At 49.2% G+C, this 22,190-nt stretch overlaps 1 protein-coding gene across 1 annotated transcript in view; it reads right to left on the reverse strand.

Annotated features, from left to right (window-relative positions):
• DENND2B (DENN domain containing 2B) overlaps positions 1 to 22,190 on the reverse strand; it is a gene marked incomplete at its 3' end in the record, with an annotated part of 53,470 nt that overhangs the window by 14,338 nt on the left and 16,942 nt on the right. The window contains 3 exon segments of the mRNA XM_077453469.1: positions 990 to 1,138; positions 8,815 to 8,955; positions 10,533 to 10,708. Of these exon segments, the coding sequence (XP_077309595.1) occupies positions 990 to 1,138; positions 8,815 to 8,955; positions 10,533 to 10,708 (466 nt within the window).

A 22,190-nucleotide genomic window follows, 5' to 3' on the forward strand; every position in this document is an offset into this window, starting at 1 on the left:
GGAAGGAAGGAAGGAAAAAGATAAGGGAAGAGTGAAAATAACAGAAAAGAAAAGTGAGAGGAGAAAAAAAACAAAAAAAGGGGGGGGGGGGATAAAGAGAAAAGGAAGCTAGAAGATGAGAAAGGAGGGGAAGTGTAAAAGGAAGCGGGGCAAGGAAAGGGCAAGGGAAGGGCAAGGGAAGGGAAAGGGAAGGGAAAGGAGGAGGACATGCACACAGAGAAAAGGAAAGAAGACGGAGGATGAGGATTGGGCCTGATACGGGGACACGGACGTGGCGGTTCGGGAACTCGGATCAGTTCATAATTCGGCGTGGTGTTTATTTTCGGATCGGGACGCTCTACATGGGACGGGACGGGGTCACCGACTCATCTAAACATTCCTCGTCTCTCTCGCTGCTGCGGAGATTCCAGAGGATTCCGCCTGCCAATGAAAACTGTTGTCTTTACCCCTCACATGGGCTCTGAGCCGTCTGCTGCTATTGTGACACAGCGAGAGACGCCATAAAAAAATGAATAGACATGGCGCTGGGATTAATGCCCCTCCAAAGTCTAATTCCCAATGAGGTCAAAGGGTAAAGTGTCCTTGTCCTGAGACGATGCTCGCAGTCATAGTCCAATCTCCACCAATCACTGGGCTCAGACACCTCATTTCTCTGACATGTGACCCCAGTGAGCACACTGGCTAAATATACGGTTTATTCTGCTTATAATTTACCTTCCGTGGCTCATCAACCTGCTAAAAAGATAAATAAAGCTTGCTTTTTTTTTTTTTTTTTTTTTTTTTTTTAGTCCCAGTGATGTCATCACCGGGTCTCTGTGCTTCTCTATGCAATACAGGCTGGTAGGAGGGGCCGGCAAGGGGGCTTTACATAGATTTCTAAAATCATCCCAGCCCCCCGTCCTCAGTACTCCTCAGCCCCCGATGCAAGCAGTGGGAGGAGTTATGCAAATATTAAAATGCCATTACAATGTTCTTGGTACAGTGGTTACCTCAGCTTGTCCGCCACGAAGATGACTCGTCTCTCCAGGAGCAGCGAGGCGAATATCCGGATGATCTGTCGGACGCTGAGACACGTGAAGAGACATTCAAAGTCCACGTGCTCCAGGCGGGAGTCCATGGGCCGGCGCAGCTCAATGACCTGCACAGAGAATTAAAAGGGGAAATCCACATTAACAACCCAAAACAACGAAAAAAAAAAAAAAAAAAAAAAAAAAATCACATAAATTTCCGGCATTTTCATCATTTTCTGATTGGATTTCTTCTTGGCCTTTTGGCAAAGGTCAAGTGTAGCATCTGTTCTGATCAGTTGCCAGGAGGAGGCGCCGTTTTCTTTTTTTTTGAAAAGCCCGTGGCGTGTGAAAACACACCCAAAAACTCCACCCGGTGCCAAAAAAAAAAAAAAGTGCACACACCTAAAGAGTGACACAAAGCGTGCAACGGGTGTCCACTAGGAAGGACCTTACCCTGATCCCCCCCCCCCCCCCCCCGGGGCGTGAGGCTCCAGACGGGGGACTGATGGGGACTTCACTTGGGTCCATCTGGCCGAAAACCACACAAACCCCCTTTCTCTGGAAGGTCAGACCCACCCAAGTACTCGGTGGGGCCCCCCTGAAGGGAGACTCCCAAGAGAGAAGGTGAACCAAGCCTCCAGACGACGTCCGATGACGAAACGCGTAGGGCGTGGCCTAAGGTGTATCCACTCGTGCATAGCGGCGGTGAATTCAAACAGACGGAGATTCGTATTGGATTATTTGAAATGCCGGTTTTATCCTACATTGTGTGAGTAGCTTTTTAATGATTAATTAAATAAAATTCATATACTGGATCACACTATGTTTGCCTCATCTCACTTTCTATGAGGAAATCCCTGGATACCTAACTGGACCAGCTGAGCCTAGCGACACAGGGGCTCACACTGTGAAGGAGCATTAACCCCATAAGGGGGGATGGGGAGCTGGCGAGTGCGGATTATTGTCTTTTACATCACAATCGCACCGGTTGCTATCCAGGAATCCTGAAGCACATTGTCACTTTGGTTCAAGAAGAACTTTTGTTTAAGAAGAACTTTTTATTGGATTTTTTGGATTTTATTGGATTTTTATTGAAGTTTTATTGGAGTTCTACTGATACTTTATGGTTTGTGGTTTTCTGGCGTTGGACTCATTAATTTTTTTTTTTTTTTCAATTCTTTTTTCAATTCGTTTTCTGCATGCCTCCACTTAGCGATTTTTATAATCGCATAAAGAGTGTAATTATATTTCTAAGAGCAAGCAGCACCTTTTTGTTTTGTTTTGTTTCTTCAGCATTTTTTATTTTTTTAGGAATATTTTCATGAGCACAATGCACTTTATAATGAGCACTTTATAATGAGCACTTTGTAATGAGCACTTTGTAATGAGCACTTTGTAATGAGCACTTTGTAATGAGCACTTTGTAATGAGCACTTTGTAATGAGCACTTTGTAATGAGCACTTTGTAATGAGCACTTTGTAATGAGCACTTTATAATGAGCACTTTGTAATGAGCACTTTGTAATGAGCACTTTGTAATGAGCACTTTATAATGAGCACTTTATAATGAGCACTTTGTAATGAGCACTTTGTAATGAGCACTTTATAATGAGCACTTTATAATGAGCACTTTGTAATGAGCACTTTGTAATGAGCACTTTGCACTAAACACTTTTTATATTAGTTTTTTTTTTAGGAGCATTGTGCACTTTACAAAAAATATTGTGCACCAGGCACATAATAATTTCAATATTTTTGCATATATTGTTAGTGACTTATATTTGCAGTTTATTGGTTATTAGAATATTTTTCACATTTTTTTGTAAGACTTTATCACGTATATATATATATCTTTATGTCACACACATTTCACACATAATTGGGTACATATATAACATATTAGGCTTGTGCAATTCGTTTCGTAACGAATCGAAATTCGGCCGAATTTTGCATCTTTCGGACATTTGGATGCATCCGAATGTCCGAATAAAAAAAAATAACAAATTACAACGAATACGAAAGAAATATAACGAATGAATTCGAATGAATTCGACATGATTCAAAATTATTTCAACCGCATTCGAAAATATTTTGTGACCCGACTTTAGGGCCATGTACCTCGGGGTCACTTGGTGCTAGACACTTCAAATTTGGATATGTTATAGTGCTAGTATTATTGTGTTTGCATACCAAATTTGGGGTTTCTAGCTATAAGTGACCCCGAGATATGTGGCCCCCAAAATCGGGTCGCAAAATGTTATTAGTTATTAGAGCAGAGAATTACATTTTGCGACACGAATTGGGGCCACATATCTCGGGGTCACTTATAGCTAGAAACCCCAAATTTGGTATGCAAACACAATAATACTAGCAATACAACATATCCAAATTTGGAGTTTCTAGCACCAAGTGACCCCGAGATACATGGCCCTAAAGTCGGGTCACAAAATATTTTCGAATGCGGTTGAAATAATTTCGAATCATGTCGAATTCATTCGAATTCATTCGTTATATTTCTTTCGTATTCGTTGTAATTTGTTATTTTTTTATTCGGACATTAGGATGCATCCGAATGTCCGAAAGATGCAAAATTCGGCCGAATTTCGATTCGTTACGAAACGAATTGCACAAGCCTAATATGTTATATATGTACCCAATTATGTGTGAAATGTGTGTGACATAAAGATATATATACGTGATAAAGTCTTACAAAAAAATGTGAAAAATATTTGGAGTTTCTAGCACCAAGTGACCCCGAGATACATGGCCCTAAAGTCGGGTCACAAAATATTTTCGAATGTGGTTGAAATAATGTCGAATCATGTCGAATTCATTCAAATTCATTTGTTATATTTCTTTCGTATTCGTTGTAATTTGTTATTTTTTTTTATTCGGACATTCGGATGCATCCGAATGTCCGAAAGATGCAAAATTCGGCCAAAATCGGGTCGCAAAATGTTATTAGTTATTAGAGCAGAGAATGACATTTTGCGACCCGATTTTGGGGCCACATATCTCGGGGTCACTTATAGCTAGAAACCCCAAATTTGGTATGCAAACACAATAATACTAGCTCTACAACATATCCAAATTTGGAGTCTCTAGCACCAAGTGACCCCGAGATACATGGCCCTAAAGTCGGGTCACAAAATAGTTTCGAATGTGGTTGAAATAATGTCGAATCATGTTGAAATCATTTCGAATCCGGTAGAAATATTTTCGAATTTGGTTGAAATATTTTCGAATGTGGCCGATTTTTCGAATTCGGTAGAAAACTAAACGAAATCCGAAAACGAATTTAAGGAAGTTAACGAATATAACTAAACGAAATTAATGAATTAACGAATTAAAACGAAACGAAACTAAACAAATTTTTTCCTTTTGCACATGTCTATAACATATTGATTAATGAATATTTGCAATTAGAACAACTAGCAGCAGGTGTGCGCCGTAACTACCACCTTTGACACACATCCACCCAAGTACTCGGTGGGGCCCCTCCCCCCCCTGAAGGGAGACCCCCCCCAAGAGAGAAGGTGAACCAAGCCTGAAGGCCTATGTCCACCCCCATCCCAAGATGTTCAGGACCTCCACCCTACTCATCACACAGTGACAAAACACGTATACAAAAGGATACAAAAAAGTGACAAACACGAGGAAATGAATAAAAGAAAAGGGTGGAGGGGGGAGGGAAAGTGACAGTTGTGCAATACAATGGCCAGGAATAAAAACTTTCCCCTGGTCCTAGCCGAAAAGGCTCGGCCCTAGAGGCAGGTGTGAAAAAGGCATGTATGGTGCAGTGACCATGGTGCCATAAATCAAAGTGACCCTCACTCACCGGGATCGTACGGCACCCTTGAACTGCCAACTTCATGGGCACATTCACCACAGCGTTTTCGTCCCAACCGTGACCAACAGCCCAATCCGCGCAGCCCCCCCCACCCCAGCCAGGAAGGCCTGAAGTTCTGGAAGCTTGGGGAGAGCCCTTACCCCCCCCCCACAAAGGCTCAAGCGTCCCATCACTCCTACCCAATCACATTCAAGAGATATTAACCACTCCCCCCTCCCCCACAAAAGAGGAGCCGGTGTTCTCTCCTGAATAACTGACCAGAGCTAGGACTACACCAATCTATTCCAGTAGGCCAGAGAACCCGACCCTCTGGCCGAACCCAATGCAGCACCCATCCTCACCAGGCGCGCCCTTTCCAGACGGATTCAGACGCAACAATTGACCGGTCCCCAGTGTGTCGGGCGACCTGGTGTAGTGCCTGCTAAAACCGCCCCTTCCAGGCACAATTACGCCATTGGATTCGCATAGCCCTCACCTGTGGGAGCAGCACAGCGCCTCCTCTGGCAACTGATGAGAACAAATATTACACTTGATCTTAGTCAAAAGGCCGAGAAGCAATAGAGGAGGCGCTGGTTTGCAAAACACACCCAAAAACTTCCACCCGGTGCAAAAAAAAAAAAAGTGCACACACATAAAAAAAAGAGTGACACACAAAAATGTGCCATGAGTGTCTGCTGTCCTCCACTAGGAAGGACCTTACCCTGATCCCCCCGGGGCATTAGGCTCCAGACGGGGACTGAGGTACCAATACATGGCCCATCCAGCCGAAGCCGGACGACCGCCTTTCTCCGGAAGGTCTGCCGAAACAGACCCACCCAGGTACTAGGGTATAGGGCAGTGATGGCAAACCTTGGCACCCCAGATGTTTTGGAACTACATTTCCCATGATCCTCAGCTACACTGCAAAGTGCTTGAGCATCATGGGAAATGTAGTTCCAAAACATCTGGGGTGCCAAGGTTCGCCATCACTGGTATAGGGGCTCCCCCGAAGGGAGACCCCCCCCAAAGAGAGGACGACCCAAGCCAGAAGGCCTATGTCCACCCTCCCACAAGACATTTAGGGTTGCCCCGAGGACCGACACCCTACTCGCCAAACGTGCAGTGGCAACAAAAAAACGTGACAAACCACACAAAGATAAAATAAATAAAGTGGGGAAGGGATAGTGAAGAGGGAGAGTGAAAAGGTGGCCATTGTGGATAGAGGAGGCACTGTGCTGCTCCCAATGGGAAAGGGCTATGCAAAACCTTTGGCGGAACGGTACCTGGATGGTCTGTTTCATCAGGGGCCACGCTGGCGCTCCTAGGTCGTGGAGGCCAGTGAATGCTTGAGTCTGAGCAGGCCAGAAGGGCACTACCGTGGAGGATGGGTGCTGCACTGGTCTGGCCTTCTGGTTAGGTTTGGTGTGGTTGCTGTTCCCATCAGCATCCGGTGGAGGAGCCCTCACCCTGACCACGAGATCATCAGGGTATTGCCATGCAAATCCACTGGACCACGATGGGGGGGGCCTGGAAAGGTTAGTATGGGTGGAGGCTGCGTTTGGCGTACAACGGCTCTCCTCGAGAAAACCTAGAACAGGGGTCTCAAACATTCTGCCCTCCAGCTGTTACAAAACTACAAGTCCCATCATGCCTCTGCCTATGGGAGTCATGCTTGTAAATGTCAGCCTGGCAATGCCTCATGGGACTTGTAGTTTCACAACAGCTGGAGGGCCTCCAGTTTGAGACCCCCCTGACCTAGAAGGACTCACTATCTGGCAGGGTATGGAGGGCCGCACTGGTCCAGCTGAGAGTCGGGCATGAAAAGAAACCCATGGTGTATGTGCCCCTGGAGTGGCAGTCCAGGGGTGTCGTAAGATCACCGTGAGCGAGGGCCACTCTGATTTATGGCACCACGGTCACCGCACCATTCACACTTTTTTTTTTCCCACCTGTCTCCTGGGCTGGGCCTTTTGGCCGGGACCGGAGGAATTATTTTGATTCTTGGCCAGGAGGGGCCTGGTCATTGTTTCACACAATGACCACTTTTCACTCTCCTCTCCTCCCCTCTCCACTTCCTTCTCCCCCCTACTTTCTTTTATTTAAGCCCGTTGCAGGTTTTTCTGTTTTACTCTTTATGTGTTTGTGCACATTTTTTTTTTTTTTTTTTGGCACCGGGTGAAGTTTTTGAGGGCTTTCAAAAAAAAAAAAAAAAAATAAAAAAAAAATTCCCGATAGGATTTCGTAGCGACTGTTTCCTCAAAATGAAGGTTTAGTGGGTGGAGCTTCGCACCAAAATACGGTATCCAGATATTGCTACATTCTCCGCCGCGAGCTGCGCTGTGTATGGCTGGTCTGCCACAATCCGACACCATTTGTTCTGTGGGAGGGGCTTAGCATAGAATGATGGTAATCACATATTGATCCGTTCTCCACTTCTCTTAAAGGAGCCGCCTGTTCTGCACACAAAGCAATTATGGCGGCAATAATTAGTCCTCCAGGAAATGTAAAGTGTTTTAGGCTCAAAATGTTTTACCACAAACAATGCGTCCAATACGGTCACCTCAACTTGTGGAGACAGCAGCTGCTCCTCCCCTAAAACTTGACACTGCACATACCTCCTACTTAGCTTGCTGACACTAGTTGCCCCTCCCCTCAGCTTGTTGACACTGCATTGCTCCACCCCTTCAGCTTGACACGGTAGTTGCTCCTCCCCTAAAACGTGCTCACGCTGCAGTTGCTCCTCCCCTAAAACGTGTTGACGCTGCAGTTGCTCCTCCCCTAAAACGTGTTGACGCTGCAGTTGCTCCTCCCCTAAAACGCGTTGACGCTGAAGTTGCTCCTCCCCTAAAACATGTTGACGCTGCAGTTGCTCCTCCCCTAAAACGCGTTGACGCTGCAGTTGCTCCTCCCCTAAAACGTGTTGACGCTGCAGTTGCTCCTCCCCTAAAACGTGTTGACGCTGCAGTTGCTCCTCCCCTAAAATGTGTTGACGCTGCGGTTGCTCCTCCCCTAAAACATGTTGACGCTACAGTTGCTCCTCCCCTTAGTATGTTGGCACTACAGTTTCTCATCCTCCTCAACTTAACAATGCTGTTGTTCCTCCCCCCACAGCTTGTTGAAACTGCAGTTGCTCCTCCCCTAAAACTTGTTGACACTGCTGTTGCTCCTCCCGCTCACCTTGCTGAAACTGCACATAACCTCCTACTTAGCTTGCTGACACTACACTTACCCCTCCCCTTAGTATGTTGACAATACGGTTGCTCCTCCCGATTACCTTGCTGACGCTGCAATTGCTCCTCCCCCTTAACTTGCTGACACTGTAGTTGCTCCTCCCCCTTAACTTGCTGACACTGCAATTGCTCCTCCCCCTTAACTTGCTGACACTGTAGTTGCTGCTCCTCAACTTTTTTAGCACTAAACCCGGCTGTCATCGGTGTTGGAGGTCAGCGGCATACCAACACATGATGTCATAGAATTGCCTGCTGCTGATTGGCTGCCTGTGAGATGCGAGTCTCATCTCCTGCTTGCAGGTGGTTGGTCATTATTCATCCACAACCAGGAGGACGATCCTGGAATGACGTACATCTCTGGATGGGAAGATGGTAAATGTAATGAGGAGAGCGATCCCTGACCCCCCTGTGACTAGTTTTTGGGTGGGGGCAGGGTATAGAGTGTGTGTGTACCCAGGTGAAGTTCTGCCAATCAGGAGCCGAGTGTACTTCCTATCACTGCACTCGCCTATCTCAACTCCGCGGACTGGGCTTTCCTAAAATTCACTATTAAATGCATTGTGACTTCTTTATTCCAGTCTCAGCAAGAGCCTACTGATCATCAGAGGTCTACAGTGGAAGGGCACACATGGCGGCTGGGAGCTGCATTTTCCAATAATTCCATTGGTCAGCAGGAAACCCGGATCACACACAGAACACGACTGAAGCCATTTATCTATCACACGGGGAGCATAATGTGCCGCACCTCATTGCCGTGACCCGGCAGAAACGTCTTCACTCGGATCGTTTTCCCGGGAGCCGGGAAGGGAGACTCCATCAGACTTCTCATAAAGGGATAGACCAGAGCCGCCGAGATCCCCCTCCGCCTCTCCACCTCGTCCAGGATCTGCCACGAGAACAAGGAAAAAAAAAAACATTCAGATTATGGCAGCTGCCCCAACCCCTCCCCCACCACCTTTTTCACAATCCCACGTTCTGCCCCTTCTGTTTTAATAAATGAATTGCTTTGCAGGGAGAAGAAACTGCCAGATCGCTGTTCCCTGGTTGTAAATACAGAACTCCAGTGTGTGATTGGACACAGCCGATCAGCTGACTACAGCCAAAAGCATTGTCACTTTCCTGGTGCTTCAAAAACTTCTCCATAGAAGTCTATGACAAAGCTCGCTGGCGCCACCTGCAGCATTCAAGGGCTTTTATTCAGCATTAGCTGCACTTTGTTTTGGAGGTATGAGATATCCCAGGATCCACTGGGGAAACCAACAAGTGAACCAGAAAGCCGTCATCGGCAGTCACTTCCAGTTCATGTGTATATATATATATTCTGGGAATGTCTGGCGCAGACGCTGGTGTGCAGCATAGAGCAGCAGGAAGGTGAGCGGGGTCCAGAGAGAGGTCTGAGCAGCAGAGGATCAGCAGAGCTGGGGGAGCAGGAGAAACTAAAAATATCACACATGGTGAGCAGCATGGCAGCAATACCGTGGGACGTGAGCTGGGACTGGAGAGAGAGAGAAGGATCAGCAAACCAGAGGATCAGTAGAGCTGGGGGTTACTACTGAGCAGGGGATCAGCAGTGCTGGGGGTTACTACTAAGTGGAGGATCAGCAAAGCTGGAGATACTGAGCTGGGAATCAGCAGAGCTGGGGGTTACTACTGAGCAGGGGATCAGCAGAGCTGGGGATTACTACTGAATGGGGGATCAGCAGAGCTGGGGGTTACTACTGAGCAGGGGATCAGCAGTGCTGGGGGTTACTACTAAGTGGAGGATCAGCAAAGCTGGAGATACTGAACCAGGAATCAGCAGAGCTGGGGGTTACTACTGAATGGGGGATCAGCAGAGCTGGGGATTACTACTGAATGGGGGATCAGCAGAGCTGGGGATTACTACTGAGCGGGGGATCAGCAGAGCTGGGGGTTACTACTGAATGGGGGATCAGCAGAGCTGGGGGTTACTACTGAGCGGGGGGATCAGCAGAGCTGGGGGTTACTACTGAGCGGGGGGATCAGCAGAGCTGGGGGTTACTACTGAGCGGGGGGATCAGCAGAGCTGGGGGTTACTACTGAATGGGGGATCAGCAGAGCTGGAGATACTACTGAGGGTAAGATCAGCAATCAGCAGAGCTGGGAGTTGGGGATCTGCTGAACAAGGGTAGTAATAAGCGGGGGATTTCCTGGAATTTTTTCCCTCGCTCGTTTTTTCTCTCTCATAAATCTGTACAGTGTTTGTGATCCAACTAAAAGCATCCCCTGCAACATCCCGACTTCCACCGGGTGCTGAAAAACCACACCGCACCATTTATCCTCACATCCCCCACACGGGTCACCTGACCGTTCTGAAAGATTCCAGCAAATGGCCCGTCTCAGTATCTACAAGATGCAGGCAGGCGAGGATGTGCTGGAGAAGGTTATTCTATATAGAGATGATATGATCAGCGATTGATTTTCTTGTCTGAAATGAAGTCTCACCTTGGAGAAGAGATCGAAACATCCCAGCCGGCTTATAACGCAGTACACCTCGGGGAGCCGCGGACCCTTCCCGCTGGGCTGGGGAGAGAGAAAATGGATTGGGTTATTAACCAATGCCCCTGGAAAAGGTCCCCACCTCCGCTTATTGTGCCCTGGAAAAAAGGTCCCCACCTCCGCTTATTGTGCCCTGGAAAAAGGTCCCCACCTCCGCTTATTGTGCCCTGGAAAAAGGTCCCCACCTCCGCTTATTGAGCCCAGGAAAAAGGTCCCCACCTCCGCTTATTGAGCCCAGGAAAAAGGTCCCCACCTCCGCTTATTGTGCCCTGGAAAAAGGTCCCCACCTCCGCTTATTGTGCCCTGGAAAAAGGTCCCCACCTCCGCTTATTGTGCCCTGGAAAAAGGTCCCCACCTCCGCTTATTGTGCCCTGGAAAAAGGTCCCCACCTCCGCTTATTGTGCCCTGGAAAAAGGTCCCCACCTCCGCTTATTGTGCCCTGGAAAAAGGTCCCCACCTCCGCTTATTGTGCCCTGGAAAAAGGTCCCCACCTCCGCTTATTGTGCCCTGGAAAAAGGTCCCCACCTCCGCTTATTGTGCCCTGGAAAAAGGTCCCCACCTCCGCTTATTGTGCCCTGGAAAAAGGTCCCCACCTCCGCTTATTGTGCCCTGGAAAAGGTCCCCACCTCCGCTTATTGTGCCCTGGAAAAAGGTCCCCACCTCCGCTTATTGTGCCCGGGAAAAAGGTCCCCACCTCCGCTTATTGTGCCCGGGAAAAAGGTCCCCACCTCCGCTTATTGTGCCCGGGAAAAAGGTCCCCACCTCCGCTTATTGTGCCCGGGAAAAAGGTCCCCACCTCCGCTTATTGTGCCCGGGAAAAAGGTCCCCACCTCCGCTTATTGTGCCCGGGAAAAAGGTCCCCACCTCCGCTTATTGTGCCCTGGAAAAGGTCCCCACCTCCGCTTATTGTGCCCTGGAAAAAGGTCCCCACCTCCGCTTATTGTGCCTTGGAAAAGGTCCCTGCTCCAGCTTATTATGTCATTAAAAATTGTCCCAGTCCCCAATTATGTCCCTGAAAATGGTCCCCACCTCCGCTTATTATGCCTCTAAAAATGGTCCCGCCCCTGCTTATTATGCCTTTGAAAATGGTCTCCTTCACTTATGTGCCTGAAAATGGTCCCCCTCCCCCACATATTATGCCCCTGAAAAATGTCACCACCTCTGCTTATTATGCCTTTGAAAATGGTCCCCGTCAATGTCCCTGAAAATGGTTCCCACCTCTGCTTATTATGCCTCTAAAAATGGTCCCCGCCCCTGCTTATTATGCCTTTGAAAATGGTCTCCACCTTCACTTATGCACCTGAAAATGGTCCCTCCCCCGAATATAATGCCCCTGAAAATGGTCCCCGCCCCCGCCTAATGATCACCGCTGGAAAATTAAAACACCTGATGTCTGCTGTCCAAAGATCACCTCTTAGAATACCGATATTTATCGATGAAAAAAACCCGGGACTGTGCATCAGGACGCACAATTTTACAGGCCTGTCCTATTTACTGAAGTACTGTAACTGTAAAGAATACTTTCCTAGGCTACAGCCTGAAATCTTCCCCTCCAGTCCTGCACAGTAGTGATGGCCGAACGGTTCGCCCGGCGGTCGTTTCGCGGCGAATTTCCGACTTTCGCCGTCCGCGGGTTCGAACGCCTTTTTCCGTCGTTCGCCCCGGCGGACTTACGTGTTTAATGTATACAAGAACTTTAACCTTTCGTGACACGTTTATCATGTGTTACAGGACAACCAATTGAGACATGACAGCTCATGGACACTTGGACATTCCCCCTAACCTATAAATACACCCGATCCGGTGGCCATTTTACATTCTTTCTTCTGTCACTGTAGGGAAAGGATCCTGTGTGGAGTAGGGACAGAGAAAACGCTAGCTATTTGGTACACAAAAGTTCTTTTCAGGACTGGTATAGGTGTTAGGTCAGCAGCCTGAGTTTCTTTTGTCAGTTTAGATAAAGGGACAGAGCGCTGTATGCTGCTATTTTAGGGACAGCTCAGCCAGATTAGTCTTTCTTCATCATCATCATCATCATCATCATTAGCTGTTACTATCAGGTCCACAAAAGAGCTGTTCCAGCTAATCGTTCCAGCCTACTCTTTTTTGCCAATTTGTATAGGGACAGGCAGGAAGCAGTGTGTCAGGCAGTGAGGATAATTTTAAAGACTTGCTGTTACTATTAGTTCCACAAAGGTTCTTTTCAGGACTGGTATCAGTGGTATGGTAATAGGCTTGTACACGTATAATATTCTTTCTTCCAAATATAGAAAGAATATTATACTTGACTGCTGCCCTTCTGCTGCAGTCTGCTAATCATTCACAACTCACTTGTTCCACAAAGCTCTTTATCAGGACTGGTAACTTGGTCTGTCTAGGGTGCTACGGTACATAGGCTTGGGTGCGGTACAGTCTGCTGTTCTGTAAGGACCGCTATCGGTCCACAATACATAGGGTTGCCGTGCACTACTGCTGACCGCTGCCCTATACTGCAGCAGTCCTTCATTGGTATAGGGACTGACGTACAGTCTGCTAATCACTAACACACAACCTGCTTGGTCCACAAAAGTTCTTATAAGGACTGGTAACTTGGTATAGGGTGCTACGGTACATAGGCCTGAGTGCGTTACAGTCTGCTGTTCTGTAAGGACCGCTATCGGTCCACAATACATAGGGTTGCCGTGCACTACTGCTGACCGCTGCCCTATACTGCAGCAGTCCTTCAGCGGTATAGGGACTGACGCACAGTCTGCTAAACACTAACACACAACCTGCTTGGTCCACAAAAGTTTTTATAAGGACTGGTAACTTGGTATAGGGTGCTACGGTACATAGGCCTGAGTGCAGTACAGTCTGCTGTTCTGTAAGGACCGCTATCGGTCCACAATACATAGGGTTGCCGTGCACTACTGCTGACCGCTGCCCTATACTGCAGCAGTCCTTCATTGGTATAGGGACTGACGTACAGTCTGCTAATCACTAACACACAACCTGCTTGGTCCACAAAAGTTCTTATAAGGACTGGTAACTTGGTATAGGGTGCTACGGTACATAGGCCTGAGTGCGTTACAGTCTGCTGTTCTGTAAGGACCGCTATCGGTCCACAATACATAGGGTTGCCGTGCACTACTGCTGACCGCTGCCCTATACTGCAGCAGTCCTTCATTGGTATAGGGACTGACGTACAGTCTGCTAATCACTAACACACAACCTGCTTGTTCCACAAAAGTTCTTATAAGGACTGGTAACTTGGTATAGGGTGCTACGGTACATAGGCCTGAGTGCGTTACAGTCTGCTGTTCTGTAAGGACCGCTATCGGTCCACAATACATAGGGTTGCCGTGCACTACTGCTGACCGCTGCCCTATACTGCAGCAGTCCTTCATTGGTATAGGGACTGACGTACAGTCTGCTAATCACTAACACACAACCTGCTTGGTCCACAAAAGTTCTTATAAGGACTGGTAACTTGGTATAGGGTGCTACGGTACATAGGCCTGAGTGCGTTACAGTCTGCTGTTCTGTAAGGACCGCTATCGGTCCACAATACATAGGGTTGCCGTGCACTACTGCTGACCGCTGCCCTATACTGCAGCAGTCCTTCAGCGGTATAGGGACTGACGCACAGTCTGCTAAACACTAACACACAACCTGCTTGGTCCACAAAAGTTTTTATAAGGACTGGTAACTTGGTATAGGGTGCTACGGTACATAGGCCTGAGTGCGTTACAGTCTGCTGTTCTGTAAGGACCGCTATCGGTCCACAATACATAGGGTTGCCGTGCACTACTGCTGACCGCTGCCCTATACTGCAGCAGTCCTTCATTGGTATAGGGACTGACGTACAGTCTGCTAATCACTAACACACAACCTGCTTGTTCCACAAAAGTTCTTATAAGGACTGGTAACTTGGTATAGGGTGCTACGGTACATAGGCCTGAGTGCGTTACAGTCTGCTGTTCTGTAAGGACCGCTATCGGTCCACAATACATAGGGTTGCCGTGCACTACTGCTGACCGCTGCCCTATACTGCAGCAGTCCTTCATTGGTATAGGGACTGACGTACAGTCTGCTAATCACTAACACACAACCTGCTTGTTCCACAAAAGTTCTTATAAGGACTGGTAACTTGGTATAGGGTGCTACGGTACATAGGCTTGAGTGCGGTACAGTCTGCTGTTCTGTAAGGACCGCTATCGGTCCACAATAGATAGGGTTGACGTGCACCACTGCTGACCGCTGCCCTATACTGCAGCAGTCCTTCAGCGGTATAGGGACTGACGTACAGTCTGCTAAACACTAATACACAACCTGCTTGGTCCACAAAAGTTCTTATAAGGACTGGTAACTTGGTATAGGGTGCTACGGTACATAGGCTTGAGTGCGGTACAGTCTGCTGTTCTGTAAGGACCGCTATCGGTCCACAATAGATAGGGTTGACGTGCACCACTGCTGACCGCTGCCCTATACTGCAGCAGTCCTTCAGCGGTATAGGGACTGACGCACAGTCTGCTAAACACTAACACACAACCTGCTTGGTCCACAAAAGTTTTTATAAGGACTGGTAACTTGGTATAGGGTGCTACGGTACATAGGCCTGAGTGCGTTACAGTCTGCTGTTCTGTAAGGACCGCTATCGGTCCACAATACATAGGGTTGCCGTGCACTACTGCTGACCGCTGCCCTATACTGCAGCAGTCCTTCATTGGTATAGGGACTGACGTACAGTCTGCTAATCACTAACACACAACCTGCTTGGTCCACAAAAGTTCTTATAAGGACTGGTAACTTGGTATAGGGTGCTACGGTACATAGGCCTGAGTGCGTTACAGTCTGCTGTTCTGTAAGGACCGCTATCGGTCCACAATACATAGGGTTGCCGTGCACTACTGCTGACCGCTGCCCTATACTGCAGCAGTCCTTCAGCGGTATAGGGACTGACGCACAGTCTGCTAAACACTAACACACAACCTGCTTGGTCCACAAAAGTTTTTATAAGGACTGGTAACTTGGTATAGGGTGCTACGGTACATAGGCCTGAGTGCAGTACAGTCTGCTGTTCTGTAAGGACCGCTATCGGTCCACAATACATAGGGTTGCCGTGCACTACTGCTGACCGCTGCCCTATACTGCAGCAGTCCTTCATTGGTATAGGGACTGACGTACAGTCTGCTAATCACTAACACACAACCTGCTTGTTCCACAAAAGTTCTTATAAGGACTGGTAACTTGGTATAGGGTGCTACGGTACATAGGCTTGAGTGCGGTACAGTCTGCTGTTCTGTAAGGACCGCTATCGGTCCACAATAGATAGGGTTGACGTGCACCACTGCTGACCGCTGCCCTATACTGCAGCAGTCCTTCAGCGGTATAGGGACTGACGTACAGTCTGCTAAACACTAATACACAACCTGCTTGGTCCACAAAAGTTCTTATAAGGACTGGTAACTTGGTATAGGGTGCTACGGTACATAGGCTTGAGTGCGGTACAGTCTGCTGTTCTGTAAGGACCGCTATCGGTCCACAATAGATAGGGTTGACGTGCACCACTGCTGACCGCTGCCCTATACTGCAGCAGTCCTTCAGCGGTATAGGGACTGACGCACAGTCTGCTAAACACTAACACACAACCTGCTTGGTCCACAAAAGTTTTTATAAGGACTGGTAACTTGGTATAGGGTGCTACGGTACATAGGCCTGAGTGCGTTACAGTCTGCTGTTCTGTAAGGACCGCTATCGGTCCACAATACATAGGGTTGCCGTGCACTACTGCTGACCGCTGCCCTATACTGCAGCAGTCCTTCATTGGTATAGGGACTGACGTACAGTCTGCTAATCACTAACACACAACCTGCTTGGTCCACAAAAGTTCTTATAAGGACTGGTAACTTGGTATAGGGTGCTACGGTACATAGGCCTGAGTGCGTTACAGTCTGCTGTTCTGTAAGGACCGCTATCGGTCCACAATACATAGGGTTGCCGTGCACTACTGCTGACCGCTGCCCTATACTGCAGCAGTCCTTCAGCGGTATAGGGACTGACGCACAGTCTGCTAAACACTAACACACAACCTGCTTGGTCCACAAAAGTTCTTATAAGGACTGGTAACTTGGTATAGGGTGCTACGGTACATAGGCTTGAGTGCGGTACAGTCTGCTGTTCTGTAAGGACCGCTATCGGTCCACAATAGATAGGGTTGACGTGCACCACTGCTGACCGCTGCCCTATACTGCAGCAGTCCTTCAGCGGTATAGGGACTGACGTACAGTCTGCTAAACACTAATACACAACCTGCTTGGTCCACAAAAGTTCTTATAAGGACTGGTAACTTGGTATAGGGTGCTACGGTACATAGGCTTGAGTGCGGTACAGTCTGCTGTTCTGTAAGGACCGCTATCGGTCCACAATAGATAGGGTTGACGTGCACCACTGCTGACCGCTGCCCTATACTGCAGCAGTCCTTCAGCGGTATAGGGACTGACGCACAGTCTGCTAAACACTAACACACAACCTGCTTGGTCCACAAAAGTTTTTATAAGGACTGGTAACTTGGTATAGGGTGCTACGGTACATAGGCCTGAGTGCGTTACAGTCTGCTGTTCTGTAAGGACCGCTATCGGTCCACAATACATAGGGTTGCCGTGCACTACTGCTGACCGCTGCCCTATACTGCAGCAGTCCTTCATTGGTATAGGGACTGACGTACAGTCTGCTAATCACTAACACACAACCTGCTTGGTCCACAAAAGTTCTTATAAGGACTGGTAACTTGGTATAGGGTGCTACGGTACATAGGCCTGAGTGCGTTACAGTCTGCTGTTCTGTAAGGACCGCTATCGGTCCACAATACATAGGGTTGCCGTGCACTACTGCTGACCGCTGCCCTATACTGCAGCAGTCCTTCAGCGGTATAGGGACTGACGCACAGTCTGCTAAACACTAACACACAACCTGCTTGGTCCACAAAAGTTCTTATAAGGACTGGTAACTTGGTATAGGGTGCTACGGTACATAGGCTTGAGTGCGGTACAGTCTGCTGTTCTGTAAGGACCGCTATCGGTCCACAATAGATAGGGTTGACGTGCACCACTGCTGACCGCTGCCCTATACTGCAGCAGTCCTTCAGCGGTATAGGGACTGACGTACAGTCTGCTAAACACTAATACACAACCTGCTTGGTCCACAAAAGTTCTTATAAGGACTGGTAACTTGGTATAGGTGCTACGGTACATAGGCTTGAGTGCGGTACAGTCTGCTGTTCTGTAAGGACCGCTATAGGTCCACAATAGATAGGGTTGACGTGCACCACTGCTGACCGCTCACCTATACTGCAGCAGTCCTTCAGCGGTATAGGGACTAAGAGTTTTGTCACAGGGTCATTTAAAAAATGACATGCAGAGGAAGAGGCAGGCCCTTCCGCAGGGGTGGTAGGGGTAGGGCAGGAGCAACAGGCTTGAGCCAAAGTGGGAAGTTGCAGAAGGTGCGTTCAATTACTTTAAAGGATGCACCAGACTTGGTTGAGTGGCTCGCTCAGCCTTACTCTTCTGCACCCTCCTCATCCTCTCGATCTGCACCCTCTTCTTCACTCTCTGCTATGTGCACCCCCAAAGACACTACCACCAACAACACGACCACCACCACCACCACCACATACCTTCCGCTTGAGTCACTGGAATTATTTTCCGATCCATATCAAGAGGACATTTCTGATGCGCAGCCACTCTTGGTATTGGATCAGGAAGAGGAGGTAGCAACAAGCGCTACTCAGCAGTCTGACGCCAGTACCCAGATCAGCCCAAGGAGGAGGTTGGTCCCCGGTGTTGCTGCCTACTCTACTTATAGCGGTGGGGAAGGTGACGTTGATGATGACGTGTCTAGTGATGTCACGTGGGTGCCCACAAGAGAGGAAGAGGAGGGGAGTTCAGAGGGAGATATGGACCAGCAGATAGGGAGGAGAAGCAGCAATGACTTACATTGCACAGCAGGGACAAAGCAGACTGCAAATGTATCAGGAGCGAGTCATCGACCATGTACGGTCACATCTGGCGCTCCCAGGACACCGGCACATGGCTCCGCAGTGTGGGCTTTTTTTAACGTGTCCGCTGCTGACAATAGCGTTGCCATCTGCAATCTTTGCAGTCAACGCGTTAGTCGCGGTAAGCCCAATACTCACCTAGGGACGACCGCCTTAAGAAGGCACATGAGCAGCCATCACCGAGCCCAGTGGGAGCAACGGAACACACAAAGCCACACTGCAGGCTCTCACCGTCCAGCCTCGTCTTCTACTTCTCCTTCTCCTCTCTCCTCACAATTGTCCTCCACTCCACCTTCCATCACGCCAAGCTCACATTTTTCTGCAAAAAGGCAGGCTTCCGTGGGCCTAATGTTTGAGCGTAAAAAAATGATGACGCCGGATAACCCTCTTGCCCAACGGTTGGCGGCTGGCTTGTCAGAACTCATAGCCCGCCAACTACTGCCATATAAACTGGTGGACTCGGAGGCCTTTCGCAAATTTGTGGCCATTGGAACACCACAATGGAAGGTCCCAGGAAGGAAGTATTTCTCAGAGAAGGGCATCCCAGAGCTATATGGCCATGTTCAGCGGCAAGTGAATGTATCTCTGGCACACAGTGTCGGTGCCAAGATACATCTGACCACAGACACGTGGTCTAGCAAACACGGGCAGGGAAGGTATATCAGTTTTACTGCCCACTGGGTGAACCTTCTGACGGCCGTCAAGCATGTAACCCGTGGCACCCGTGTAGATTTGGTTTTACCGCCACGGATTGCATGCAGGCCTGACTCTTCTTCTCCTCCTCCTACTCCATCCTCCTCCCTCTCCTCCTCAGCTGCCTCCTCCTTTTCCGCTGCTAGCGTCTCTTCCACTGCACCGCCCAAGCTCCCCAGAACCTATTCCACATGCCAGGTGAGACGTTGCCATGCCGTGCTGCGTCTGTTGTGCCTGGAAGCAAAGAGCCACACTGGCCCGGCACTCCTTTCAGCTTTGCGTTCACAGGCAGATGAGTGGCTAACACCGCTCAATTTGACAGTTGGTAAAGTGGTGTGTGACAACGGTGCCAATCTGCTTAGCGCATTGAAACAGGGCAAAATCACGCACGTGCCGTGCATGGCACACGTCTTAAACTTGGTCGTGCAGCGATTCCTTGTCAAATACCCTGGGGTCCAGGACATCTTGCGGCAGGCAAGGAAAATCTCGGCCCATTTCAGAAGATCTTACACGGCCATGGCTCGCCTTGCTGACATTCAGCGGCGACACCATCTGCCGGTCAGACGTCTTATTTGCGATTGCCCGACGCGATGGAACTCAACCTTCTATATGCTTGATAGGCTGCTCCAGCAGAAACGTGCAGTTAACGTCTACCTGTATGAACTCTGCGAAAGAAACGGTTCTGGGGAGCTGGGTTTTTTTTCACCGCGCCAGTGGCTGCTCATGCGCGACACATGCAGACTTCTGCGGCCATTTGAGGAGATCACCAAACTGGTCAGTCGCAGCCATGGCGCCATCAGTGACATGGTACCTTATGCCTTCTTTCTGGAGCGTGCATTGCGTCGTGTCATTGATCAGGCTGTGGAGGAGCAGGAGCGGGAAGATGAGGAAGTCGCAATGCTGGATGAATTCCCAGGGGGGGCTACTCTATCTGAGACAAGTCAACAACAGGAGTCTGATGAGGAGTCAGAGGAGGATGGTGCCGGGGCGGATGAGCAGGAGCAAGAAGAGCATGCTTTAAACCTTTCTGGGATCCCTGTTGTGCGAGGATGGGGAGAGGAGAATGAAGAGGACGACATTATCCTGGATGATGAGCAGGAGCCAGGCCACCACACCGCTTCCACTTTAGTGCAAATGGGGGCCTTCATGCTCCAGTGTTTTAATAGGGACCCCCGTATAAAAAGCATGAGGGTCAAGGACCAGTACTGGGTGGCAACGTACTTAGACCCCCGGTACAAACACAAAATGGCGGAAATGTTACCGCCGTCGCAGAGGGCTGTCAGAATGCAGCACTTCCAGGCCTTGCTTCGAGAAATGCTGCATTCTGCTTTTGCGTGCGCTGGCAGAGGAGCAATTCCCACTCCCAGAGAAGGATTTGCGGGTACCAATCCAACAGCGCCTGCAAGAAGAGGCCGGTTTGAAGATGTGTTGGTGACTTCGGATATGAGGTCATTCTTTCAGCCGACCCATCGACAGGTGTCATCCGGATCCAGCATCAGGGAACGCCTAGACCGTCAGGTGTCCGACTACATTGGGTTAACGGCCGATGTGGACGCTCTGAGGAGTGATGAACCCCTAGACTACTGGGTGGGCAGGCTTGACCTCTGGCCAGAGCTTGCCCAATTTGCAATCGAACTGTTGGCTTGCCCCTCATCCAGTGTCCTGTCCGAAAGGACGTTCAGCGCAGCAGGGGGGATTGTGACCGATAAGCGTACTCGCCTAGCTCACCACAGTGTTAACTACCTCACATTTCTAAAAATGAATGAGGCATGGATCTCGGAGGAATTCAACACATGTGATCAGTAGACCATGTATATGTCTATAAACAATTTTTGGAATCAAGCACACAGACCTTCTTAATTCATTTGGCTCACTTCCCTGACCCAAAAAAGCACACCGTACTATATGCCCCTACCCTCCTCTTTGAAGAGGTTGAGCGGTGTCATATTTCTACTGGGGCTGCTTATTATGAGGGGTTCCCACCATCCCTGTGCTGTGCTGACTTCCTCCTGGGTGTTCTTATTATGAGGGGCTCCCACCATCCCTGTGCTGTGCTGACTTCCTCCTGGGGGTTCTTATTATGAGGGGATCACACCATCCCTGTGCTGTGCTGACTTCCTCCTGGGGGTTCTTATTATGAGGGGATCACACCATCCCTGTGCTGTGCTGACTTCCTCCTGGGGCTGCTTACGGTGCTGCTGTCAGCGCTGTATGTCACGGAGCTGCTGTCAGCGCTGTATGTCACGGAGCTGCTGTCAGCGCTGTATGTCACGGAGCTGCTGTCAGCGCTGTATGTCACGGAGCTGCTGTCAGCGCTGTATGTCACGGAGCTGCTGTCAGCGCTGTATGTCACGGAGCTGCTGTCAGCGCTGTATGTCACGGAGCTGCTGTCAGCGCTGTATGTCACGGAGCTGCTGTCAGCGCTGTATGTCACGGAGCTGCTGTCAGCGCTGTATGTCACGGAGCTGCTGTCAGCGCTGTATGTCACGGTGCTGCTGTCAGCGCTGTATGTCACGGAGCTGCTGTCAGCGCTGTATGTCACGGAGCTGCTGTCAGCGCTGTATGTCACGGAGCTGCTGTCAGCGCTGTATGTCACGGAGCTGCTGTCAGCGCTGTATGTCACGGAGCTGCTGTCAGCGCTGTATGTCACGGTGCTGCTGTCAGCGCTGTATGTCACGGAGCTGCTGTCAGCGCTGTATGTCACGGAGCTGCTGTCAGCGCTGTATGTCACGGAGCTGCTGTCAGCGCTGTATGTCACGGAGCTGCTGTCAGCGCTGTATGTCACGGAGCTGCTGTCAGCGCTGTATGTCACGGTGCTGATGTCAGTGCTCTGTATTACGGTGCTGCTGTCAGTGCTCTGTATCTCCTGCACCCTC

This window comes from Lithobates pipiens, unplaced genomic scaffold, assembly GCF_037356315.1.
Source record: "Lithobates pipiens isolate NorthernLeopardFrog02 unplaced genomic scaffold, aLitPip1_a1.2 Scaffold_24, whole genome shotgun sequence".
In the NCBI taxonomy this organism is placed as follows: domain Eukaryota; kingdom Metazoa; phylum Chordata; class Amphibia; order Anura; family Ranidae; genus Lithobates; species Lithobates pipiens.